The 19,200-nt window shown below is 50.0% G+C and overlaps 7 protein-coding genes across 7 annotated transcripts; 3 read left to right on the plus strand and 4 right to left on the minus strand.

Annotated features, from left to right (window-relative positions):
- Positions 1–4,643: 4,643 nt before the first annotated feature.
- Positions 4,644–5,481, minus strand: PFICI_10877 (uncharacterized protein; the record flags this gene model as incomplete). The annotated part of the gene is made up of 3 exons (XM_007839458.1): positions 4,644–4,713; positions 4,936–5,401; positions 5,475–5,481. The coding sequence occupies 3 exons, from the start codon at positions 5,479–5,481 to the stop codon at positions 4,644–4,646; spliced, it is 543 nt and encodes a 180-aa protein (XP_007837649.1).
- A 1,582-nt stretch (positions 5,482–7,063) lies between these two features.
- On the minus strand, positions 7,064–8,378 carry PFICI_10878 (succinyl-CoA ligase [ADP-forming] subunit alpha; the record flags this gene model as incomplete). Its single annotated transcript, XM_007839459.1, has 5 exons — positions 7,064–7,662; positions 7,734–7,822; positions 7,895–8,021; positions 8,091–8,119; positions 8,209–8,378. The coding sequence occupies 5 exons, from the start codon at positions 8,376–8,378 to the stop codon at positions 7,064–7,066; spliced, it is 1,014 nt and encodes a 337-aa protein (XP_007837650.1).
- Positions 8,379–9,260: 882 nt separating this feature from the next.
- On the plus strand, positions 9,261–10,701 carry PFICI_10879 (26S protease regulatory subunit 4; the record flags this gene model as incomplete). Its single annotated transcript, XM_007839460.1, has 2 exons — positions 9,261–9,305; positions 9,382–10,701. The coding sequence occupies 2 exons, from the start codon at positions 9,261–9,263 to the stop codon at positions 10,699–10,701; spliced, it is 1,365 nt and encodes a 454-aa protein (XP_007837651.1).
- A 591-nt stretch (positions 10,702–11,292) lies between these two features.
- On the minus strand, positions 11,293–13,341 carry PFICI_10880 (uncharacterized protein; the record flags this gene model as incomplete). The annotated part of the gene is made up of 5 exons (XM_007839461.1): positions 11,293–12,122; positions 12,189–12,404; positions 12,464–12,710; positions 12,777–12,961; positions 13,041–13,341. The coding sequence occupies 5 exons, from the start codon at positions 13,339–13,341 to the stop codon at positions 11,293–11,295; spliced, it is 1,779 nt and encodes a 592-aa protein (XP_007837652.1).
- Positions 13,342–13,714: 373 nt separating this feature from the next.
- On the minus strand, positions 13,715–15,832 carry PFICI_10881 (uncharacterized protein; the record flags this gene model as incomplete). The annotated part of the gene is made up of 4 exons (XM_007839462.1): positions 13,715–14,586; positions 14,653–14,795; positions 14,852–15,169; positions 15,240–15,832. 4 exons carry the CDS (start codon positions 15,830–15,832, stop codon positions 13,715–13,717), a joined length of 1,926 nt encoding a protein of 641 aa, XP_007837653.1.
- A 364-nt stretch (positions 15,833–16,196) lies between these two features.
- Positions 16,197–17,144, plus strand: PFICI_10882 (uncharacterized protein; the record flags this gene model as incomplete). The annotated part of the gene is made up of 1 exon (XM_007839463.1): positions 16,197–17,144. One exon carries the CDS (start codon positions 16,197–16,199, stop codon positions 17,142–17,144), a length of 948 nt encoding a protein of 315 aa, XP_007837654.1.
- A 744-nt stretch (positions 17,145–17,888) lies between these two features.
- PFICI_10883 (uncharacterized protein) lies at positions 17,889–18,884 on the plus strand (the record flags this gene model as incomplete). The annotated part of the gene is made up of 1 exon (XM_007839464.1): positions 17,889–18,884. One exon carries the CDS (start codon positions 17,889–17,891, stop codon positions 18,882–18,884), a length of 996 nt encoding a protein of 331 aa, XP_007837655.1.
- Positions 18,885–19,200: the final 316 nt, after the last annotated feature.

Here is a 19,200-nt window from a genome sequence, read left to right on the forward strand (position 1 = left end):
AAAAAGATTTTGTAAATAAGAATATAATTTAACACAGAGTAACTTTCTTATTATAGCCACGGAAGAGTGAGCGTTTAAGGCTAAAATCGTGGGTTTTCAACAGTTTGCTCTCTGGTGCTCCGTATCTACTAGGTTAGTCACTTGCACTTTCAGGGCTTGTAGAAGTAGAAGTAAAAATACAAGTCAAAACTGAATCTCATCCAAAGTCTGTCATTTTCGCCAATATAGTGCATAGTCGTATGAATTCAAAGCTTGACAAAATATTGTCCAATGCTGATTTCAATGCTCTCGATCGCGCTGCTTCTTCTGATCCTGACGCGGAAGAACCACTCAGCTTCCTCCACCAGCACTATTCACCGAATCTTTTGCCATGAACAAGCGGCCTGATCCTAATTGTCTAGCAGGGATAGTAGAGTATTTTGTACATTTCGCGCATTTTCGTGAGCTGGGGAAGTGCAGTTCTAGTCTGTGAATGGGTCAGATCCAACAGGTGGTTGGCACCGCGCTGTTGAGAGTAGACTCGCAGCACCTGGTGCACCTCGTAGGCGCTTGTCAGGCTGTTGATTTGTTGCTCATTCCTGATCTGATGGTCGAATCGATGTTCTGGAAGATGTCGGCGAGAAGGTGGTTGTTCATGCTGTCCCAGTAGTCTAATTTACTTCGAGACCTTCACACCACAAGTTCCTACCCCTAAGCTCATGTAAATAGCTACCTAGGGAATATTGTGAGCTACGTCTTTCCCATTTTCATGTGCAGTTTTTCTACACAGAGCCTGGTTGTTAGATGTCATGACAAAGATTTCTGGAATGACTGGTCCAGAGTCAGCCAGAGATGGGGTTTCTTGAAGTTGAAGCCATAATGACGTTGGTACACACAATTCTGCGGACCCTCGGGACAACCAAGGAGACAATGTAAATCCGACGAGTGTCTTCTCGTGGCGCGCCATGCCCACTCTTGGCTGGTCCTTGTCCTCGCTGCTGAGGGCTGTCCATTTTTGCTCAACGCACGGGATTGGTGAGGGTAGAGTTGCAAAAGTGAGGATGTACAAAGTTGTAGAAGGGGCCAAGAGATGGGCAAAGGTTGAAGTTGGGAGGTTACGGTGAGAGCGGTGCAGACAAAAACCAGTGTTGCGCTGTTCTACGGCGCCTGCGGAATGACCTGGAGAAATGTGTGCCACAGGATGATGGATGAGATCGGTCTGTGTGAAGTATCCAACGTCGTTGGATATGTATCATCTACATGGAAGAGCAGAGTATCAATCTCTGCTTTGGGTCGTGTGCGTTGAGCCATGCTGTGGTTGTTGTGGACAGCTTGTGTCTCGTTGTGTGCAGTAGTAATCATGGACCGCTGGCCTCGTAGTTTATTCTCTTCAGGCGCTCGGAGTGAATAGTCATCATAAAGTTCGACATCAAGTTGGCGTTGGGGAACTTCCTCAGTATGGTGCAGGTCTTGCGATGCTGGTTGAGACCTGACTGAGTAGCAAAGGAAGATTCACCGCAGCCGCTGCAAGGGAAGCTGTTCGGTCTTGCCACCAGGTGCTTTCCACTGCAGAATGCGCGCCCTGAATCTCAGTGAGCCAGACAACCTTGGGACGTTGTACCGGTGTCTTAATTAGCTGAAACCAGCGCCTGTTACTGCTGTTAGACCGTGATAACATTTCAACGGAAACGAAAAGACTTGCGCGCAAAATTTTAGATTATGGTTTTGTTCTTCTGGCATCCACAGAAAGACTGAGACTTTGAGTTGATGAATTGATGGAGTGATGATTGATGGATGACTCGATGAGTTTATGACCGTCGACATCGTTTTAAATCCATGGCAATTCAGAAAGGATTCCACGATGCAGACATAGGGAGAAATTCGTTCCTTATATGTTAATGCCTGCCGTGTAATTGAGGGAATCAGGTGAAGGGGGGAAAATCGAAGGTGCCGTCAACATCATTCCGTTGGGCTTTGCTCGTTTCAGAAATAGGTCAGCAATAAACATGAGTAGGTAGCTGGGCGGCAGGACCACTTACCCGAGTACCTGGATCGTCAGCGTGGTGGAGGTTTGCAATGTCGTAAAATATTGGATCGATTGTCGCCTAGGGAGGCATAGTACTGGTTTTCTGAATGCTTGGTGATGTAATGCTAGGTCGATTTCCCACAATGGATGCTCCCACGGGATCAGTTGGAACACCTGACCCATGTGATCCCGGGTGCTTAAGTGGTGGTTGTAATCAGAATTGTTCGTAATCGAACAATCGATTGTGACTGAGCACTTCTCCCAGTCCATAGCCGCCTGGTCAGAGTCCGGGTCTGTCACGAGCTTGTTGGCAAGCCCGGTATACATGACAGCGCCGTGTTCTCTTGACTTGCAAACCGCAGCGGAATTAGCGTGGTGTCGCCAGGGCACAGTCGTAAACCCCGGCGGTCTACGATTGCTTCGGCGGCGACTCGGGACAGCACTACCGGGTTGGAAACATTGCGTCCTGCGAGATTAGACTTATCGAGCGTCTCTCACAATCGACGACAAGTTATATGCCCAACCCAGTAAAGTAACTTAGCAGGACATAGGTCTCTCTTTTGGAGGCCACATATAAATGCCCAGAAATCGCAGTCGTGTTTATAATACCATAACCGCGTATTAAGCCAATCGCGGAGGACATCCCAAGTCCAGCCGAATGCCTTTGCTGTGGCTTGCGTGAGGGGGGTAAAGGGGAAAAAGATCCAATCGGTCGGCGGCGGTCTGGATGGTGCAACATGACAAAAATTGGTCTTTTGTGTAGTCCGTACCAGAGCCGCGTATTGAGCCAATCTCGAAGGACATCCCCAGTCCAGCCGAAGCCTCGCGCAGTGCCTTGTCCCGAGTACCGATCGCTTCTTGGCTGGTAATTCCACAGGCCAAGTGATAGAGGCGACCTGGTCAGGCGCTTCATCCAAGATGTTAGTATGAAGCCATCGAGAGAAAAGTGTGAACAATCAACCTACACCGGCTGCCTACCACGCTCTGCATGGCAAGTCGAGACTATTCCATCAGTCCATGGATTGTCGGTTGGTTCTTCTAGGTTGGCAAGTTCTACTTGCCAGTCAAGCCCAGATGGTGAGCCTCGGGCACTGGAAACTCAGATTCCCAATGTCACCTGGTGTTCTAAACGATGATAGTAGTGTGACCGACGTTTTGGTGTCGGTTCTGAAAGCAAGACAGATGCTCTCCAGATCTGGACCGGGATACAGTCTGTTGATGGAAGTTTGTAGTTGGTCGAAGTGATTGAGCAAACTCAGACTTTCCTTCGGACATCTTTCACCTCCTCGTTGACCTTTATCTTGCCAGGTTACACTGGGGGGCACAGGTCGTCCACTGTGCCATCTTGATTGCATCTTAGTGGAAGCTGGGGCTGAGAAGAGGAATTGGAGAACTTACAGCTAATGTCTTTGGGCACTTTTCTTGGAGCTTCGCAAGTCATTTTCTCGACCCGGGCACATTGAGCAGCTTGGTGTACTCAGTTGCTTGTTTCTCAATAGCGTCGGCTTTGATATCGAGACCTATGGCCCCTGTCTCATTGCCCCCTCGTAGCGATCTTGTCTGGCGCGGGTTCTTTCGTCCAAGTTCCACTCGAACTCGGACTCGTCTAATTTGGATGCTTGAGACATTCTAATCAGCGTGTTTTCCTAAAGACGTACAATTTCTTATATATGAACTTACTCTGATCATCATCAGCATCATTATCTGCAGTCTTTTGCTGCGTTTCTATGGACGGTCAGCGCGGGATCAATATGTCAAGTGAGTGTTATCTACAGTTTGGAGTTTTGTTGGGTGTCTGCGAGGGCAGGTATGACGAGATTGGTTGCTAGATGACTTACTTAGAGTGGCACATTTGTTATTCGGTTTTCAGGTCAGATTGATACCATTCCTAAGAGGATGAAGTTGACCGAAGTTCTTCTTTGTCGCCACTGCCCATAGCCAAATCCATCCAGAGTCCAGACCGGGATCCGTCAGTCGATCTCGCCATCACTATCCTCGCCCTCGCTATCGGGGATGCTCCGGTGTGGGCATATCTTTTCGTGAAGGGTGAGGCCGTACTTTGTGAAAGCGCGCAACGCACAATACCGGCATTTCGGGTGCTTGATCCCTCCTGCTTTGTACGACTTGCTGCACAAATTGCAGACCACCTTCCCGTTGTCGGGCACCTTGCTATGGAACGGGGGGAATATTCCATACTTGGACGCGGGGGGGGAGCGGGTTTCCGGGCGAGGAGCGAAGACATGATCCCTCGGACTGGCTGCGCCTCCCGTGATAGGTGCCGGCCACACTGGCGCCGTGGTGGGTGCATCGGAATTGACAACCATCAATTAGGGGGCAAGTGGAGTGGTTGGTGGCCAGATGGTTCTGCATCTGTGTAGCGGCCCGACTTGCCCCAGTGGTTCCCAGAATTCACCGTCTACACAGTTCTTCAGGTTCCACTGAAGATTCTTTTCCCGACGAAAGACGAGTGGCGGCTGGCGTCGCCCTGAGGTGACCGGCGAGATGATCCGGGTGCAAGACTGGGCACGTCGAAACTTGGTGTCTCTCAAGATTCTGCTTGAGAGTGCGCGTCGAAAAGCTCATGTTGTATTGGTATCCAGTATTGTCATACTGGACCGTATGGATCCAACATGGCTGTTCAGGAGGAGGCAGTGTGGTCACGTCCGAGAACTTCCCACTCGGACTTTTGCACAGGTCGAGTCTGCGACCTGTTTGCATCAGGAGAAGCGGTGTGTTAGCTTCATGTGTTAGCATTCCGTCGTTCATTCTATCGTCGGGAGGATACTATACCTTCTCTGTGGCGGCCAAATCAGCACAGCAGTGGTCGCGGATGCTCAACACCTCAGGCACTTTCTCGACTTCTTATCATGATTGAGCAGCTCGATTGTGTATAAGACGAAAGCAGATGATCAGCGAGTTGCGCTTTGTACTGTGGCTCGCCAATGACAATATCTTTATAGTTGTGGAGCTTTCGGTCTTGTAAGTAGATAGCATTTCCAACGTGTCTTTGAATGCGTTTCTGTAACCATCCAATAGGAATCTGGAATATGGGCTGTTTACGCGGCGCAGGACGCGGTCGATGCATGGTTTTTCTTCTCGTCAACTTGCTCGGATCCGGCTTGAGACCCTTCTCTTGCGCTCTGTGGTAAAGAGATAAAATCTCCTGGTCTTGTTCGGATGCGATTTTGGCAGCCTTTTGCTCAGTATCCAGGTCGAACACCTCTTTAGCGTTATCGTTATCATCATCGTCATCTCGAGATTCAGGATTGGTTATGACCTGGCGCTGGGGAAAGTGGCCCCGAGAAGGACCTTCGCCGACAGAATCAGAATCGCTGGCGTCTTGGCTCTGGGAAAGGTCATCTTGGGAAGCATCGTCGTCGGTGTAGTCTCGAGCGCCTATTGTGTAGGGGGTCAGATGGGAAATCCACTGGCTCTCGAGTATGTTTCCAGCATTGTGATGACGACTTACTTGCCATGTGTTGCCAGTGAACGCCTGAAGTCCCTCGTCTTCGGCAAAGTATCTAAATCGCCTCCATCTCTAGCTGAGCCTTGAGGAGAGCCCATTCTCGCCGCAAGTTCTACTTGCTGGTCGATTGATCATGTTGAAATAGGTTTTGGAAGATATGTCAATGATCCGGCAGTGAAAAGTGAAAGAAACTGATCGAGGATTACACCAGTCGTTCGAGCTGTTCTGTTGATACATTGGAAGAAAAAAGAAATCAACGGTCAATAGAAAGTCTGAAGGAGACGGGTTGTTGACGAATGAAAGTTCAAAGACAGAATGGACAAAAATTAATACAATGAAGAATAGAATACATGAAAAGAAATGGAGTCAAGGTAAAGGTGATGTTTGAGAAGTTTGAAGTTGACTTGAGGTGGAATCAGGACTGGCTTATATGTTTTTTTCATGTCCAGAACAACCGCTAGAGACCCCCGGTTGCCTATTCAGCGTCGAGAAGTCGTCTACTAATTCTAGCAATGTACTTGTATTAGGCACAACTTCAAAATACTTGTTCGCTCTACCACTTACCTCTCAGCATGTCGAACTCACAACGTGCTGATCCCAATAAGATACTCCAATGAGATGGATTGGTACTTCAACCTCGTATTCGCACCTGGTCAAAGAGCGTCGTTTGTTCGCCGACATGAAACATGAAATGCCATGACGCAATATTTGTCAAAGAATGACAAATTGAGCAAGACGGCGGAATGCATGAGACTATTCGCAATGGTCCCCGAGACTGGGCAGCTATGCACGCCTCCGCAAATGCGACATTTTGCTTTGTTTTTATTACGCTATTCTTATTTACAAAATGTTTGTACCATTCTCCACGATAACAGAAATAGAATCGAGCTATACGGTGATGGAGATCTAAACGAAAGAAAATAAGGAGAGAAAAAAGCGAAAAAGACAAGAAAGCCGGCGTTTGATTCATCATTTTTGCTTGATCATGTTTTCAGATGCGGCAGAATCGGATAGCTGCCATCCATACTCCAAATCAAGTATACCATCCAGGCCAGCGGCAGTCACCGCCTACAGTTGGCCAATGGTGTGCTGCAGGGACATGCTTTGTCCCCATTATTTCAGGCTGACGATGCTGTTGCTTCCCGCCTCATAGGCACATCTGTCTCCAAAAGGCTGGGTGAAATGACATGTGCTCGAATTCAGCGGTGAAACTGGCACTGAGACGGACGCATGTACATGCAGCCGACGCAAGCAGATATCCATTCTCAAATGCGGCGGACAAAGAAGATTGGGCATATTTTCTTTATGATCACTACAAGTTTGATACAATGCACTGCCGTTGCCACCTCCGTCTATGAGAGTTGATAGAAAAAAAGACGCCAACACATGACAACTGTTTCTCGATGTAGCATGCAAGTTGCCCGACCATGGCCGTGACTCTGTTTGTCGTCAGATCAGGCACACAGATTCGCGACGCATGCATGCTCCCACACCAAGTGTTCGGATATACACAGATTCCCAATCCAACCCAGGCCTTCTTCCCCTCCTTTGCAAACGATTCAGCCAGCCTCGTCCAATGATGTAGTAGTGTTTTACAACAGGTCGCGCTTGACGAATTGCTCGCGCATGGCGCGGCCCAAGCCAGCCGGGCTCCTCTCCACAACGACGCCAGCAGCCTCAAGAGCCTTGATCTTGCTGTCGGCACCACCCTTGCCGCCGCTGACAATGGCACCGGCGTGACCCATGCGACGTCCCGGGGGAGCAGAGATACCAGCGATGAAGCTGACAACGGGCTTGCCCTTTCCGTCGACTCCACTGGTGTTGTTTGCCAGCAGGAAGTCGGCAGCATCCTCCTCAGCGGATCCACCAATCTCACCAATCATGATGATACCGTCAGTCTCCTCGTCCTTGAGGAAAACGTTGAGGCAGTCAATGAAGTTGGTACCCGAGAAGGGGTCACCACCAATACCAACGACCAGCGACTGGCCAAGACCCTCCTGGGTGGTCTGGTTGACAGCCTCGTAGGTCAGGGTGCCGGATCGCGACACGATACCGATGCGGCCGCGCTTGTGGATGAAACCAGGCATGATACCGATCTTGCACTGGCCAGGGGCAATGATACCGGGGCAGTTGGGGCCGACGAGACGGGTTTTCGACTGGGACTTCAGCATGGAAGTGATGCGGACCATGTCTGATACCATGTGTTAGCCCGCAAACCTACAGATGTTGGGCAGATTTATTGGATTGCGCAAATGTACTTACCGTGCTGCGGAATACCTTCCGTGATGCAAACAACTAGGGGGATCTCGGCGGCGATGGCCTCCTCGATACCGGCAGCGGCCAATGGGGGACTGACGTTTCATGTCAGTTCAGCAGGTCTTTTCACGGCACGGTAACGCCATCACATGAGAACGAGAGCTTACGGAACAAAGATGGCAGTGGCAGTGGCGCCAGTCTCCTTCACGGCCTCGCTAACATTGCCAAAGACTGGGAGACCAAGGTGCTCCTGGCCGGCCTTCTTGGGATTTGTGCCACCAACAACCTTGGTACCTATTTTATTCATTCAAGTCAGATGATGACGTTCGATGGATGGGTGGCGCGTCGCGAAAGTGTATTTACCGTATTCGATAGCTTGCTGGGCGTGGAAACTGAAAAGCCGCAACACGTTAGCAGGGATGGACTTGGCAGGGCAATGCTCTGCTCTGGGGAAAAGGGCAGAGATAGATAAGCAACTCACGTTCCCTGCTTTCCTGTAAAACCCTGGAAGAGGACCTTGGTGTCGCCGTTGATGCGCAGGTTCTCAATGGTGGCGGCGTAGGGAGAGGCATTGGCGCTGTATGCGCGGCGGGAGAGCTGGCGCAGAGTAGCTGCACCCGAGCTGCGAAGCTGTCTCGAGAAAGCCTGCATCTTGAGATGTGTGAAATGAAGTAGGAACGGCTCGAAAAGTGTCGAAGTTGATGGGAGATGCAGCAGACGGCGTCAGTCAAGACGAATCTGCAGTGCGTAGACCGTTGATGGGAACGGTTGAGATCGACGGGGCCCTGAAAAAAGGATGAGTACTATTATTTACAGCAGTCAAAGAGCAGCTGTCAAACTTGACGATGTTTCTTGACCCAGGTTGCACAAGCCCAAAGCCAGTGCTAGCTCGGGTGAATGCTCGGGCCCTTGTTCTGATTGGCCTGGAGCCGGATAATCCCGGCTGAACAAATCATGCATAAGATTAGCTATCTACTTGGACAGCAGCACAATTTGGCTTTGCATTTCATGCGCCAGTTGAGTCTCATGGGCGCCACAGTGCTGAACCACATGTCCATCAAGCTTCAGCCTCAAGCATAAAAAAGATACGTACTTAGTCAGCTCAAGCCTGGCGCGTCGTCTCCAGTCTGCCGCCTGATTACGGCACTCACTGGTCGTAGGTAGCTGCTTGCAAGCACTGTCATCGATTCCGCTGGAGCTTCTCAGCACAGCACCTCTGGCTTCGGCCTCTTGCCTTAATCAACTCCCAACATCAACAACTTCCTTCATCAGCCAAACTACAACACACCCACCAACAGGTCTTCAACTGGGGGCTTTTTGGTAATATTTGCAGTGAAGTATTCATCACTGCAATTGCATTTACCCAAATCCTCGATTTATCCCCCGAACCGTTCAACCAGTGCAGCCTCGTGGATAGTTGATTCGATACCAGTCCTCACATCGCCAAGATGGTAATTTACCAAATCCATCATTACAACACACCGCTCGATGTGCTAATCAATGATTCCGGAATAGGGTCAAAACCAATCTGGCATGGGTGGCGGTGGCCCCGGTGACAGAGATGACAAGGACAAGAAGGTATGTTCCACACGGCGCTCATCATCGTCAGCGACTTCGAGCTCAGCTTGCTGACCACTCTTTCCATCATCAACAGAAGGACAAGCCCAAGTACGAACCCCCGCCGCGCCCTACCACCCGCGTCGGTCGCAAGAAGAGAAAGCAGGGAGGTTCCTCTGCTGCCGCCAAGCTCCCCGCCGTCTATCCCACCAGTCGATGCAAGCTCCGACTTCTACGCATGCAGAGAATCCACGATCATCTTCTTCTCGAGGAGGAATACGTCGAGAATCAAGAACGCCTTCGCAAGGCAAAGACTGCCAAGGATGCCGCTGGCCCCGCTGCTTCAGAGCTCGATGCTGGCGACCGAAACGCCGACGAACGTGGTCGGGTCGACGACATGCGCGGTAGCCCCATGGGCGTAGGAACTTTGGAGGAAATGATCGATGACGACCACGCCATTGTATCCAGCACTACCGGCCCCGAATACTATGTTAGCATCATGAGTTTCGTCGACAAGGACTTGCTGGAGCCTGGCGCTTCCGTCTTACTACACCACAAGAGCGTCTCCATTGTCGGCGTGTTGACTGATGATGCGGACCCCGCCGTCAACGTCATGAAGCTCGACAAGGCACCGACTGAGTCGTATGCTGACATTGGTGGTCTGGAGCAGCAGATTCAGGAAGTGCGCGAGTCGGTCGAACTGCCATTGCTGCATCCCGAGCTGTACGAAGAGATGGGTATCAAGCCTCCCAAGGGTGTCATTCTCTACGGTGCTCCAGGTACAGGAAAGACACTTTTGGCCAAGGCTGTTGCCAATCAGACATCGGCCACGTTCCTGCGTATTGTGGGTTCCGAGTTGATTCAGAAATACCTTGGTGATGGTCCCCGACTGGTACGACAACTATTCCAGGTTGCCGCTGAGAACGCCCCTTCCATTGTTTTCATTGATGAGATCGATGCTATTGGTACAAAACGTTACGACTCAACCTCTGGCGGAGAACGTGAAATTCAAAGAACTATGCTGGAACTTCTCAACCAGCTAGACGGTTTCGATGACCGTGGCGATGTCAAGGTCATCATGGCCACGAACAAGATCGAGTCGCTCGACCCTGCTCTTATTCGACCTGGCCGTATCGACAGAAAGATTCTATTCGAGAACCCTGACCAAAACACCAAGCGCAAGATCTTCAACCTGCACACATCAAAGATGAGCTTGAATGAGGATGTCGACCTGGACGAGTTTATTTCACAGAAGGATGATCTCTCTGGTGCCGATATCAAGGCCATTTGCTCCGAGGCTGGTTTGATGGCTCTGCGTGAGCGACGTATGAGAGTGCAGATGGCAGATTTCCGATCTGCTCGCGAGAGAGTCATGAAGACGAAGCAAGAGGGTGAGCCGGAGGGCTTGTACTTGTAGACGAGTCCAGAGTAGACTGTATTCTAGGCATTGGTAATACATGGTGAGAGCAGTACTCGGTCATAATGACTGTTACAGAATATGACATATTCAGCGCGAGAAAATCTCAGCAATGCTTCAAACGCCATGCAGTGTAGATTGAATGGTGAAGACGTTATCAGTGTAAAAAAGAGGAAAATCCTCAACCACAAGAACACAAGGTCCAATGGCCGAGCGGTAAGAAAAAAGCTCTTGAGTGTAGTGGCCACCCAGGTGAAAATACAGATTCTCTCCGATCTGACGAGAGGGTAGTTTGGGAGGGGGCTCGTTCGAATCAAACGAACCACTTAGAGTCATCGATCTTTTTTGTCATTTTTTAACCCTCCAATTACTGTAAATACTCGACATCTGTATAGATTTATTACCTTTTCGCAAGTATCTCATTATGGTCACCAGACCTCTCGCATCACTCACTACCTTACCCATGAGACGACCTATTATTGTGCCCTCAAATATGATTACGACGGCCGTTATGCAAGTATTTCAGCTACAGATAGCTGCTTATTCCTATCATTTATTAAAGTACAGGTGACTGAGCTGTCTGGATGAATCTCAATCCCGTTTGCTCTCTGCAATCACGGGCACCACCAAGGAGCTTTCCCACTTGCCTCCAGTATGGATTTTATGCCGTCCCTTGTTTTCATCCACTGGAACATTTGTCCTTAACAACTCCACCTCGGGCAGGCGAAGGTCATGCCCGGCAACTCGCAACAAGATTCCCTCGCCAGCCTCAAAGACCATTCCGATCGGCCACAGAGGAATTTCCAACTCCACAATTTGACCTGGGGTAATCTTTTCAGCCTTTTCGTGCGTGTACTGCACGGTGCCGTCCACCACTACCTTGGACACTCGGTGACTCGCCCGGAGCATGCCATCTGGTCCAAGGAACTTGGCGACATTTGTGTCTGGGACTTGCGGCTCTGGCACGGGACACTCGTAGTTGAGACTCTTGAGCGTACTGCCATCCTTTGCAATCTTTTGAATCTGAACGTGGACATCCATGTCATCGTGCTCGTCACAGGACATCCAAAGCTTGGCAGTGGGATATCCGGCGAGTTCAGTATAAGTGTCAAAGTGCACAGAAAAGTTGGAGCTGTCCGTCAAGTGATGCGCATCATGGCTCGTGACGGACTCCTTCTCGGGCCTCGAGGAGGACAAGGAGTGCGAGTCTGCGTCGAGAAAGTAGGTGCGGAGCTCCGTGCCAGGAACTGGCCAGCTCTTCTCGGGGCGCTCGACAATGGTCTTGGCCGGGCTTTCTCCAAACCCGAGCAACGAGAGTCGAAACTTGGGTGTAGTCTCCCAGTCGTTGTCGACCCCCTTGCAGTACTTGTCGAAAAAGGACTGCAGTTCGTCATTGATCTCAGGTCGATAAAGATCCGACCCTACACAGCATGATTAGAATATACTACATTCAGGCAGCAAAAGTATTGCTTTTCCAAGTAACGTACATTCTTGATAAGGGTGCACTCTAAGCCACTTGAGAGGAGTCTTGGCTCGTTGAAAAGTCTCAAATGAGCCCCGAGAATGTATGCCCGTGGAAAATGACGCAGTAAGGTAGAGCGGCACGTCGATATTCTCCACGTGAATCACCTTTGTGGCCCAGTAGTCATCAAACAATGGATTCTTCTCCAGGTAAGACGCAGCGTCTTCAATCCCACCCTTTCCTAAGTCATGGTTAGAGACGGATTACGATGTGAAGTATCCAAACGGAATCAATAATTACCGGCAAGTCCAGCACTAATCATCCGCATAAAAGGCGCACGAGGAATACCACCTCGCCCCATTTGGTCTCGGTAAGGATCCGTCATGGCCTCCATGGGCGCGAGTGCCTTGAGAGCGGGGTGGCTGAACCTCGACGCAAGGTTGATTTGGGCTATAGCGAGCCACGAGTTGCCGGCGAAAGCGACGGAGCCGTTGCACCATGGCTGCTTGGAGGCCCACTCGACCGTGTCGTACATGTCCATTGCCTCCTTTAAGAATTCACGACCAGTCAGTCATCTTGTTCATAGTTGCTCACAAATGAAAGGTACACGCACTTGTTCTCCCCAGAAAACAATATCTCCTTCCGAGTCTCCCGCGCCTCTGGCATCAATGTTGATAATGGCATAGCCCCTGGTGCACCACTCTGCGGGATCCAAGGCCTCGAATTTCTCATACCCGGATGTTTTGTCCAAGGGGACACCACAGCGGAACGGGCCCATAACATCATAGGTTTGGGCACCTTGAACAGCAAAGTTAGTAAAACAAGGACAAGAACGTTTCCATCAACACAAAATATTTCTCGAGGAAAGTGTTCTTACCTCCACTTTTGCCGTACGGACTCCATTGAATCAGGGCAGGGACTTTTCCATTGCTATCATCTGAACTCGTGGCTCGAAACACATCCGTGTAGAGCTTGACCTTGTCCCTCATTTCCACAGCGACATCTTTTTCGAATACCGTGTCCACGTCAAAGGGGCGGCGGCCGGGATCCTTGGCATGTCCCGCCTTGAGGACCTGCGTGGAGGGGTTGAAAGGGCTGTAGAGGTAATGGGGATGGCTGTTTGGGTCGACGAGGGGCGCAAACTTGAGGTCGGGAAATCGTGACTTGAGAGCCTCCATGATGTAAGTTTTGATCTTTGGACTATAGTAGACGAGGTAGATTTCATATAGACGATGCAATAATGATAATTCAATGTTTGTGTCAATTGTATTCTTTATATATCCGGCATTTCGGACCCCATGTCGTCCGCTTAGTCCGCGGAGCAAGCCCCCGTCTGTAATGCCGAATATGCCGTTTGCGGCCGGCCAATTATACTGGGTTCAGCAGTGCCCCGCAGGTCTTCAGGTCCCCGCAAGTCTTTGACATTTGGGGCCCCGCAGGCTTGTCACAGAGTTGGAGTTTATAGGCTTGGAATATTGGGGGAAGAAAAAAGAGAAAATAATACTAAGATATCTAATATCAAAGGTCTTGTAGTGAATATAAATGCCAAATTTACAAACGAAAATCTTCTCCATGCAGGATGGGTTGAATAGCCTTTATAGCATAGATCAGCTCGTCTTTGGATTTGCAGGCAGCAAAGACGAAGCGGTCCGGCCTGACTACTACAAACTTGCTGTCGGGTAGCTCTTTTACGAGACGTAACTCGTCGTAATACCGGGGTTCAGGGCGATTTCGACAAAGCGGACTGCTGGAGAATTCCTTGCCGCTAGCTATGCGGACTGTCTTTAGTCGAGTGGCGATTTCAGTAGAAGGGAGATGTTGTGCGCTGGTGTCCATGACGATGACGGTGGTTTCAGACACTTCAAGGTACGGATTTGATTGTTCTTGTTCTCGTTCCACCTCATAGATTTCGCGGTAGACTGTTGATAGCTCTTGTACGCTGGAAGCGAATGCAACTAGTTGTAAGAGACCCTTTTTGGCGGGATGAAAGATTTCATCATCGGTAAATCCGATCCTGATGGCCTCGTCTCCGAGAGAGCCCGGCTCGAGTGGCGCACAGTATACTTGTGGTAGTAGTAGTCCACCGTGAAGATGGGGAATGAAGTGTAGACCAGGTTGCGGCTCATATTGGCACATTCCACTCGCTCTTGCGCCCATTTCGAGCTGACGTTTCCAGGATGGAATTAACTGCAACCCCCAGAGATATGTATCACGAAGAAACACCTTGAGGGGATTACTTTCAGTGACATATCTTCCATTCTCGACCGTGGCTGCCAGCGACCGCTCCAGCTGCTGTTTGCGTTCTTGGTACCATGCTTGAAAGAGGGCTTCATAGGGCTGGAATCCCGGCTGACATGCAATCTTCAGGCGCCACGCCAAGGAGCAAGCGTCTCGAAATCCCGATGCCAGTCCTTGCCCTCCAACTATGTGTATCCTGTCAGTTTTGTCTGTACAAACGTTTTGTAGCCACAGCCCAAGGATCTACCTACACGGAGGAAACACGTGAGCTGAATCACCACTGAGTAATACCCGTCCTAGAGCCCATTTGTTGCAGCTTCTTGCGGCAAACAAGAAAGGGCTGGCACGAAGCGTCTCAATGCAGTCTTCAGGAAACGTGACTACATCCTGAAGCCTAATAACAAATCGGTTAAAGATGCATGGTAGCAGAAAAGGTATTACGGGACTGACCCAAAACGACTCCCGGGATGTGTAAAGTATGGTCGCAAAATGTCGTTTAGGCGATCGGATTGCACGAGTTCCTGTCCATTTTCACCATTCTTCACGACAAATTCGAACCGCCACAGCCTTTCTTCCGGCCGTCCAAATCGGCCACACACTGCTGGCCGTTGGTGATTACACAGGAACCTAAAGTTTGTCGGAAAGAAGAGGTCAAATACGTCTTCGGAGCTGTAGCCAAGTTTCCATAGGGGGAAGTCGGGATGCGTTTGGGGGGTAGGGAGCGAAATCTTCCAATTCACTGCAACCCAAGTCTCTTCATATGCACTCCTAGCTTAGGTTAGCATCGTGCCACATATTTTTCGCGCGAAAGACTGATGAATAAATTAATAATACTAACTGAGTTGATTGTACCATCAAGATGCCTTTTTCTTCCAGGTACTTCTTCCTGGTGAATCCAGTCTTGCCATCAGCACCAACCAGATACTTGCCTCTGATCACTTTGGTGTGTCTATTCGCATCTTGGTACGTAGCATAAATCCAATCGCAGTCTTCAGAGATGGCTGTCAATGTGCATTGCTCTCTCAGCTGGCTGGAAGAAGACTCTAGCAAGGCAGTTCGCAGGGACTTTTCGAGGTGCGGCTGCTTGTGGCAAATGAAACCAACGTGTCCCGTCCCTCCCTCGGACGTGGAGTAGTCCATGGCCAGAAAGGCAGGATGATGAAGGTCGTTGTGCACACCACTGACGAAGAAGAATTTTCCCATGCACTGTCCAATGCTGGTAAAGATATCATCATAGCGACCGATGCTCTGTACAGCTCGTATGCCATCCTCGTCAAGAGCAATGCCGCGCGGATCGTTGGTAATGCCGTCCTCTTTATCCAGACAGATGTTTGATACACCTAGTCGACCGAGCTGTGCTGATAGCATGGCACCAGTCGGTCCACATCCAATAATGATGACATTTGTGGTTTCTGGACTCGTTTCTGCCATTTTTATGCGTTTTTCTCAAAGAAAACTTGTATGATTTTCCCAACTCAAATGGCTGGAAAGTTTGTCTTATAAACAGATAATCATGGGGCGTAAAGGTACTCTGATCCTGGCAATGTGGTTTGCACAACTATAGGCTATCAGTGCTCCCCACAATCTTGTGCTAGGGGAAGAATCCAGGGGCCATCTCCCCGCAAAAAGACAAGCTCCCTAAAATGATTAACACCCCTGCCAAAAGAAATGTACCATGTAAGGTACCTAGAGTACCTAGACATTTTCTCCGATAGCAAGGCCCCCCGACTATGTGAATTTGTAACCACTGCAACAACTTTTCCTGCTGCATATTTCTTTCAACAAGTCAAGGCTGATGGCTAGCAACAAGCTTTCTCCCGCGGAGTCTACCCGAGACCAGCCGCAATGGCCCCACGGAGCTCGAGCTGCCATTGCTGTAACATGCGACAACCTGGGTGAGGCGGCTGATCTCAACCGAAAGCTGTGGCCGGAATCAAAGCCTGTTGGGAAGCACTACACGGTCACCGAGGTGATACCACAAATCCTGGCACTGTTGAAGAAATACGACATATCTGTCACTTACTTTGTCGAAAGTTGGAACCTCGGCATTTATGGCGATTTCATTGTCGACAAAATTGCTGCCGCTGGCCACGAAATCGGCTGGCACGCATGGCAACACGAGGCGTGGTACAAGCTCAGTGATGGCGAGGAGGAAGCCAATTTCGAACGCAGTTTCGGTCCACACGGCATTCAGCTACCCTTACATGGCAAAACACTACCGTCATACACTGGGTTCCGCCCTCCAGGCGGGCTGATCAAGGGCACTTCCACTCTCAAACTGGCGCGACAATACGGCCTCAAGTACATTAGTCCTGCTGCCGAGGATGCCGCCGTGATCCCCGTGGATAATGATGGCACAGGTGGTGATAGCTTGGTTGTCCTGCCATTCAAGTGGGCAACGGTGGATGCATACTTTTACATGGAAAGCTTCACCGGCCTACGGGAGATGAAGGGCGAATACCCATCTGCGCCACAATCTCCCGACGTCCTGGTTGAGCGCTACATTCGGGAGGTTGATGAAGCCATTGAGAAACACTCATTCTTGTCCCTGCTCTTCCATCCTTTCTTGACGGAACGACCCGAGCGTCTCGAGGCCATGGAAAAGGTGCTCGCATATCTCGCGCAAAAGCGAGATGAGGGTATCATTTGGCTGGCTCCTTGCCGAGATATCCAGGCAGTCATTGAGAAGAACCCGGGTCTTGTTGGGACGGATCCATCATGGGATACTTCAGTTTGGCGATGAAAAGGATATATCAGTTTGACGTTGCAACGTATTCATAGCGTGCTTGCTGCTACATGAGATAATCTACGACTACAAGATTCTACCACTAGTTTGGCTATAAGCTTATAACCATATGTCTACTTTTGCATCTTATTCATTCGTAACTCATCGCGCCCAAAGTCAACCACACAGAAATACGAGTCTGTCAAAGTCATCATCTTGCAAATCATGTCCCACATGTATGGTCGGCCTTTTCGGGGGTCTGACGCCCAAACCTTTCAGTTTCCTTGCTCCCCACCATCGCGTCCCACCGTCCCACCCATCGAATCCGTCCCACCACCAAGTCTGTCCCACCTCCCATCATGGTCCCGCAGATCCAATACTCACGAGTCGTCATACGCACATATTAATATTCCCTATTTCCCACATGCCGATACGTATAGCCGGTGTCCCTCGCTATAATCAAGACTACGTACATACCTACCTAGGCACCCCCAACCTTTCTCTCTCTCCACATAACATTGATCCCCACGTGCCGTGCAAGCAATCATTATGAATTTATAACTAAGCGTCCTCCTTTTAACCGGTAGTTTGACCATCTAGGCATGGATTAGAAGTTGGGCGGTAGCTATATTTAAGTCATAAGTTTCCAGAATATAATTAATTTAGCTCAGTTGGATCCTATGACATACATGATTTCAACAAGAAGACAAACTTGTTTTCATTGTGTACTGATATTGTCATTTCACACCCTCAAAAGTCCAAATGTCGCGCTGTCAGCCCGTGTCGGAGATTCCTCCCATGAAGGACTTGACCACGGATAATATCACCGACAATGTCAAGATATTGAATAATCAATGCCCACAGGCACGTTCACGCTACATTTTTGACCGACTGGTCTCACATTTGCACGACTTTGTGCGTGAAACACGCCTCACCACGACGGAATGGCAGACGGGCATCGATTTCCTGACCGCCGCCGGCCAGATCAGCAATGACCTCCGTGCGGAAATGATCTTGCTATCAGACACCTTAGGCGTGAGCCTCTTGGTGGACGCCATCAACCACCCGCGCCACGGCAACGCCACCGAGGGCACCGTTCTGGGACCGTTTCACACCCACGACGCCCCCGTCGCCGATAATGGCTACACGCTACACCACGACGAGGAGGCCGCAAAGCTGTTTGTCCTGGCCACGGTCCGCGATGCCAGCGGGCGCCCGATCCCGGGCGTGGTGGCCGACGTGTGGGAGGGCGATGCTCATGGCTTCTATGACGTGCAGAACCCGCACCGCGACCAGCCCGACGGGCGCGCCGTGCTGCGCAGCGACGACGACGGTCTTTTTTACTTCACCGCCGTCGTGCCGGTGCCTTACCCCATCCCCATGGACGGCCCCGTGGGTTCCATGCTGACCCATTTACATCGGCATCCCAATCGGCCTGGTCATATCCATTTCATGCTGCGCAAGCCGGGCTGGGATCCACTGATTACGGCGCTGTACCCTCGAGGTGATCCGTATGAGACGTCGGATCCCGTTTTTGGTGTCAAGGAGAGCTTGATTGTCGACCTGGGCACTGTAGACGACACGATTGCCCAAAAGTACAATGTGAAAGCCGGGACGCGTTTGTTAACATATGATTTTATCTTGGTACAAGAAGAGGAAGCTGCTCGGTTGCGGCAAGAGTTGGCAACCAAGGCGGTGGAAGAAATGGGGCTTGGCGTGGCAATTGAAAATGGACTCCCAGTTCTTGATGTTGACTAGATACATGGTCCATTTTCAGGAGAACAAGAAAAGATAAATACTGGCGTATTTTGAACTATTACTACTTGACCAGAGACCTTTGTACTAACAGCCTACGGACTTGAAAATTAAGAAACGGTGATAAGCAATACAAGCAGCTTTTACCTGGGGCTATCGGAGGACCTATGGTCTCAAAGAGAACCATACAAAATTTAAATTCAATTCTTGCGGAAAAGTGTTCACTTTGAATTGGAAAAAAAAAAAAAAAGAAAACACACACACACACACACAGAGAGAGAGAGAGAGAGAGAGAGAGAGAGAGAGAGAGAGAGAGAGA

Source organism: Pestalotiopsis fici, assembly GCF_000516985.1.
Source record: "Pestalotiopsis fici W106-1 unplaced genomic scaffold PFICI_Scf_8, whole genome shotgun sequence".
Lineage (NCBI taxonomy): Eukaryota > Fungi > Ascomycota > Sordariomycetes > Amphisphaeriales > Sporocadaceae > Pestalotiopsis > Pestalotiopsis fici.